This window comes from Zea mays, chromosome 1 (genome assembly GCF_902167145.1).
Source record: "Zea mays cultivar B73 chromosome 1, Zm-B73-REFERENCE-NAM-5.0, whole genome shotgun sequence".
NCBI lineage: Eukaryota > Viridiplantae > Streptophyta > Magnoliopsida > Poales > Poaceae > Zea > Zea mays.
The window spans coordinates 59,809,392-59,815,798 of NC_050096.1; the positions used below are offsets into that span (position 1 = coordinate 59,809,392).

The window sequence follows — 6,407 nt, forward strand, 5'->3', positions numbered from 1 at the left end:
GAAAATAAAGGCTCCTGAACAGACGGTGGAAAACAATCATAGCGCACGCCATCTACTGCTAATCGGTGATCATACCGCACAGGGGTCAGGAGGCCACGATGGGTGAAGTCCCTGGTCTACTTCGCAACTGCGCCAGCAGACTACCAACCTTTCGTTGCTCTCTTTCTCTTGGCTTGGCGGCAAGAAGAGTCTGTCAATAGTTGCTTCGGCTGCTCACACAAACCTTTGCTTGCCATGGCTAGTTGCTTTGACCACGAGCATCTGTCTTCTCTTTTTGACGTCAACCGTGAGCATCTGCCTGATTGTCTGGTTTACTTACCGCTGTCAGTGTCACCAGATCGCCATACCTTTCCAGCGGACAGGAACAGTTGGTGCAAACCTTTCCGGACGAGCTGCCGATGTGCTGCACCTGCACTGCTTCGCCATAAAAAGCAGCCACCCTGCCAATCTTCTCCTGGCGCACGCCACACGGCCACAGCGATTTCTGCTCCCTCCACCACCCTAAGAAAGGAGTCCAGTTCTGGTCGATTTTAGGAGTACAAATAGTTAGACATTAGTATTTAACCAAATATTTTTTTTATTAAGTTAACGTATAGTAACCGGGTTGATACTGTCTTATATAAAATTATTAGTTAACGATATTTTATTTTGTTCAGTTCTAGAATTATATTTTTTTCGAGGGACAGAGTATGAATCTTAGAATAACATACATGTACACGGGGAAATCATTCATTCACCTAATATTCCACCGCAAATCAACGATGATCAGGTTGTTTTAATGCTGCAATGCAAGGTCGGTTCCCAACTTTTTGTTAGCTTGGTGCGGCCGTACGTTGGAGCTTAGGTAGAGGACACCTCAAGCAGTGAACTGTCTCAAGTTAAATGGTTTTCGGGCGTGTTTGGATCGTTACCAGAACTTGCCATGATTCATTTTGCATGTGTTTTACACTGTAAATTAACTTACCTATAGAGTAAAATTTGAAATGGAGATAAAGATGAGTAAGATACTAGAGATAGCCTAAGGCTAACTCCACAAAGGTTATGCATATATGGGGACACAAAAACTAGAATGGGTATCCTAACCTGTCAAGGAACGAGGTGAGGTGAGTCTTCTGCAACGAAGAACCTAAACAAGGTGCACAGTATTGGGTTTGATGCAGGAGGTGAACCAAAGTAGGTGACCTAGCGCGAGGACTGCAAAATAAGTGTCAGGTATGGGTACATCGTTGGTATAAAAAAGGTGCAAAGTATTGGGTTTCATGTCAGGTATGAGGACTGCAAAATATCAGTCACCAAATTGAGTAATATATTGTTGTACTAGCTTCGCCTCTCGTTGTTGCATGCCTTATAAAGTTATAATGTATCAAATCGATATTAAAATGTTACTAAAATTTTAATTAAATATAGATTTTAGTTATATCTTAAAATATCAGGTACACCCGAAGATCGAACCAAAATATCAGATAGCAAAAATTTGGTGACTGATATTTATTAGGTGTATCAGATACCAGAAATTTGGTGACCTCGAGATATATAGTACCGAATTACCGATTACAAGAGTGGCAAAGCAAGTCCAGGTCAGCATTGAGAATGGAAGGTCTCTCAGTTGCAGAGTTACCATGACAATCATCATACTAAATTTATGGGGTTACAACAGCAAAAGTTAAAAATTCCATCATCATCTAGACCGAGCAAGTAATTGTTGAATACAAGCCAGGTCCCCCAAAAAAACCAGGTAACCCCAAAAACTGATCTCAATATGTTTTCTAACCCCGTGATACCCATTTTACAGAACAGCTGAGTCCCAGCATTTGGTACCCGCACATTCTCTTCCGAAGAATGTCTCACTCATCATCGGCATGCCTTTTCTTCTTTTTCTTCTTATCTTTCTTACCAGACTCTTCGGTTTGCGTTGTAACACCCTCACCGTCCGCGTCAGACTTCTTTTTCTTCTTCTTTTTCTCACCTTCTGTGGCAGCAGCAGCAGCCACAGCAGGCTCTTCCCCGACATCCTTGGACTTCTTTTTCTTTTTCTTCTCACCATCACCTTCAGCAGCAGGAGCCTCCTCGCTTTCCTTGTTCTTTTTCTTCTTCTTCCTATCCTCCTGGACTGCTCCCTCTGCAAGCTCTGCCGATGGTTCAGTTTGAACCTCATGATGTTTCCTCTTCTTTGAAGCCAATTCTGACTTCTTTGGTGTTTCTTCAGTAAGTACCAGATCAGCTGCAGGGTTGTATGTCTAAAACAAAATCGAAGCATCAAATCAAAACAAATTCATGTGTGCAATATTTGTAGAGAAAAATATAAGGTAAACCTACTGCAACAAAAGTGTTTGCCCAAGTATACTTCGAGTCAAACCAATGGGGAACGTTTTTACGGTAAATAGTTAAAACGGTCCAGAACTAGAACATTACAAGGTTCTGACAAAAAAATCTTCTAGGGCTGCGCAAGTTTTCAGCCCAACCATTGATTATCCAAAAGCCTTCTCAGATGGAGAGCAAGATATCATAACACTGCTTACCTTAGCAGGAGTTGTTAAAGCCCCAGCACCCTGCTTCCGGTCCTTTTCATACACTTCTATCTTGGGCTTCCCCTTTGTGGAACCAGCAGATTTCCCAAGTTCTCTACCCTCAAGAACTTGAAGCCGTGTCTCAAGCTGTCCAATTGTCATGTGTCACAAGGCAACGTATATCACTAATTATGAGAACCAAAATTATTTCCAGTGTGCATATACCTTAAGTCGGCTCTCAGTACCAATGGAGTTGTCCTCACCATCGCCAAGCGCATCATATCGGATGGCAAGAGCAGTTTTTGCAGCAAGAGAACGAGAGATTTTTCCCTTGTGCTTTTGAGAAGCCTTACCAATTAAGGATGCATGGTAGATGAGGCCATACTTAGGAGTAGAATGCTTTGTCTTTAGAGCTCTGAATAAAGCCTGGAGAGAAGCACAATCTTTAGTTATTAGCGAAGAAAGCAAATTTTAGCAGACAGCATAATTAAATAATGTTAACGCATGCCCATCAATTGACATCACTACGACATTATTAGAGAATAAACATTTTTCTTTCAAAAAGGAGGACGATGAAACAAGAAACTCACATATTTTGCAAGATACTAAGACAATTCTAGCAGACAACATAAGCAAATAATGTTTATTTATGACATACTAAGTGTTGTTGCACACAAGGCTCAAACACACACAAAAAGGTGGAAACTGAAAAAATATGCTTTCCAGAATCATCCATCCACAAAAAGTAAACAAACCTTCTCTGCACCAAGTATCTGAATTGTGCTACCAGGCTGCTTGGCTAAATTTAGCAAACTTCCACCATGTGCAATAAGGCGAGCACCAACTAATTCACCCACTAGGGCTGTCAGATTTGGTGCAATAGTGTTCATCCTGCTTTTTAAATAGTCATACAGCTGGGCTCTGTACTCAGAAAGTGCCAGCACTTGATCGCATAGCTCTCTTATATTTGACAAGTCGAGGTCACTAACTTCTGTTCCCATAGATATCACTGCTGCCTCCTTTAGCTGTGTTTCTAGCTCTTCATCTGATAATATCTGAAAACAACAGCGCTACTTACTAAACAATTTCCTTAATAGGAATTGTAGATCGTATTTAGATGTCAATAATCACCTCAGAGAAGTCAAGATTGACTGCATTGGTTCTGTTTCCCATCATCTTCACAACTTTGGCATACTGTATATTATCTGTAACTATTTTGGTGAGCTCTGGAAAGTGCCAGCCATACCATTCACGAACTCTCATGGCATAAGTGTTAAGCTCCTTGTCAAGATCATCCAATAATCCAATGGCTTGAATGATCATGGTATCAACCTGTGTAATAGGAAAATAAAAAACCAGTTAACAATAAAAAATCATTTAACACATCAAAATGATTCTTTAACAACAAATATCTAGAAGAATCTTCAATAGTCAAAACTTGCTAGATGTTACTACATATTATGAACGCTGCAAAAGCAATATAAGATAGAAGTACCAACAGGCAATCAAAGAATAAATATGCATGAGTACAATATGGAAAACGGTACATACATGCCAAGCACAAATGATGACACAATAAAAACCAGAAACAGAGCATATAACAACATGATTAATAACATTTCCAGTGGCACCGATATGAGACTCACCTTCTCGGGACTGAACTTCAGCTTATACCTAGACAGGCTGTGGGACAATCCCAAGCTCATTGGGCCAAGGTCTTGAGCACCCAACCCAGTTATAAGCTCAGTGAGCTGATTTCTCAGCCCTCTCATCAGCTCCATCACAGCACTATTGTGAAGGCAGTCAATTTTCTGCAACACAATTAAAGTCCCATGAAGGCTGACCATTCACAAAAAAGTAATAAATTGAGAAATACTACTGACCAGCTTTTCTTTTATAGCATTTCCTAGCTTAGAATCAGCAACCGCTAATGTTTCACCCTCACAATGTTTCTGTAAGAACTTGCGCAGACCCTTGCTAGGCTTGCTATCAATAATAAGGGTTGCCGCAGATAGAGCATCAGATGTGTTCTCAAACTTATTGAAAGCCTTCAGCTCAACCACCTACAAGAAGTTCGTTGTTATTAGTCAGAACAGAAAACTAAAGGTGCAGAAGCAAACAATATAGCTTCGAAGACTCATCAAGTCATATTTTCTTTTTTCCTTGTTTCTTATTTTGCATTTGAAGGTAAACGGTTAAGTCTGTTTGGGACACAGTATGCATGATTTCTGAATGAATTAATCCATTATGCGCATATAATGGGTACCATTATGAAATAGCAGCACAAAATGACTAGGCGCTTTGTTGCTTGAAATGTGAAATGTTTGAAATGGCTTACAGAAAGCACATTCCAACACATATCCAGCTAAGCCACCCTAACCTAAGTAAAAGCTCATATTCTCGTGGCTAATCCACAGTGCCCCAACGGAATAGATGAGTTAAATCAATGACATTTGTTCAAAACGACAAATGCAAAATGTCATAACGTGAAAAATCCTACGTTGGGATTCTGGAAAAATAAATGCCGTTTGTCCTGCTAAGGTCAAGCGAATCACAAACCTTTCTTGCTGAGTCCGACGTCGTGAACTCCTTCCATAGATCCTGCCAACAGCAAGAACGCAGAGGCATAGCGCGCATTATCACTGACAGTTCATCAGAAAAGCACGGAGCAGACCAAATTTAACGAATCCAAAAAAATTGCAACGGCGGTGACTTACCTCGACCTTGTCGAGCTTACCCTCGTCGAGCACCTTGAATAGGGCGAAGCCCGCGGGGGTCTCAAAGAGCACCAACATCTCCGCCCACAACCAGTCCCCCGGTAAAACTGAGCTGAAACAACAGATACCCTCCCTAACCTGAATCGAACGAACGCGCAGGGAACCAAATCAGACAGAGGAAAACGTGCGCCAACCGGATCGAGCTGTTGAGGCGGCAGAAACCTTCCAACCTGGGGAAGATTCGGCGGTGGACAGCACGAGGCGACAAGGGGTCGCCTGCGGCGGCCGCGAGGCGAGAGGCGAGAAGGGGGGAAAGGTAGCCGCCGCGAGGCGAGAGGCGAGAAGGGGGGAAAGGTAGCCGCCGCGAGGCGAGAAAGGGGGTGAGGGAAAGGTAGCCGCCGCAAGGGTTTTAGCTCTGCTAGTGCAAAGGGCTTGGGGCTGGACAGCTGGAGTAATATATCGGAGAGGACAGAGCCACAAAGTGTCGCGGTGGCCCATCTGGCCGTTGGCTGAGCTGGACCGTGCTGCTGAACCGTCGGATGGTTTGCCTGGGGTTTTAGGTTTCCGGGACTTGCTAATTGCTGGGTCAAAACCAGGGATGACAATGGAAAATTACTCATCGGGAACGGGAATGACTTCCGTTGTAAGAAAAATTATCTATCTCTGTTCCTGCAAATATTTACGGGAGACTTTTTCTTTCATCTCTGTTCCCTTCAAGGAATTCATCCCTATGAAGATTTTGTCCCTATTAGAAAATACAATATTTAGTGATAAATTTAAGTTAATTATATTAAATCAATATAGAACAAACTATGTTTAAAATCATAAGAGACATCTTATTTAAATCTTAGTTTGTTATTTTATAATAGACTGTGCATTTATTTTTTAGTATAATTTAACATTAAAATAGAGTAATATAATCTCTACTATTATATAAGACCATAGTGTAGACGTACACACTTTTTTGGTGCACAGTTCTGCCTGTAGCCCGCTCCCTCTCGCGCCCGTGCTCTCTGCGCCCCCGCCTCGCTGATCCCGCCATCCCACCGCTCCAGTCCGTCGCCCGCGCCGCTGCTCCAAGGAAATTCCGCTCCAGACCGCCATACTCGAACCTTCCATGAACGCCCTCCTCTACTCCGCCCGTCTCCAATAGTGGAAGGTTGGCGAGGATCCGCGCACTGTC

General features: G+C 42.5%; 1 protein-coding gene across 2 annotated transcripts; it reads right to left on the reverse strand.

Moving 5' to 3' along the window:
• Window positions 1-1,544: 1,544 nt before the first annotated feature.
• LOC100384739 (putative nucleolar protein 5-1) lies at window positions 1,545-5,714 on the reverse strand. 2 transcript variants are annotated; one of them, XM_008657431.3, is made up of 10 exons: window positions 5,455-5,714; window positions 5,225-5,362; window positions 5,067-5,108; window positions 4,391-4,570; window positions 4,154-4,318; window positions 3,639-3,839; window positions 3,263-3,562; window positions 2,733-2,933; window positions 2,520-2,654; window positions 1,545-2,237 (listed from the first exon to the last, which is right to left on the reverse strand). In XM_008657431.3, the coding sequence occupies exons 2-10, from the start codon at window positions 5,300-5,302 to the stop codon at window positions 1,845-1,847; spliced, it is 1,695 nt and encodes a 564-aa protein (XP_008655653.1). In that variant the 5' UTR covers window positions 5,303-5,362; window positions 5,455-5,714; the 3' UTR covers window positions 1,545-1,844. The 2 variants fall into 2 exon arrangements, with proteins under 2 accessions (XP_008655653.1, XP_008655660.1); XM_008657438.3 differs by having other exon boundaries at window positions 5,447-5,649.
• Between the last annotated feature and the right edge of the window lie 693 nt (window positions 5,715-6,407).

Bases quoted from the DNA above. Each gene is read 5' to 3' on its own strand.
- LOC100384739 (XM_008657431.3), bottom strand. From the start codon at position 5,302: ATGTTGGTGCTCTTTGAGACCCCCGCGGGCTTCGCCCTATTCAAGGTG. The intron at 4,571-5,066 runs GTTTGTGATTCG...AACTTCTTGTAG, and splicing joins CGTCGGACTCAGCAAGAAAG to GTGGTTGAGCTGAAGGCTTT. The intron at 2,655-2,732 runs GTATATGCACAC...ACAATTGGACAG, and splicing joins GTACTGAGAGCCGACTTAAG to CTTGAGACACGGCTTCAAGT.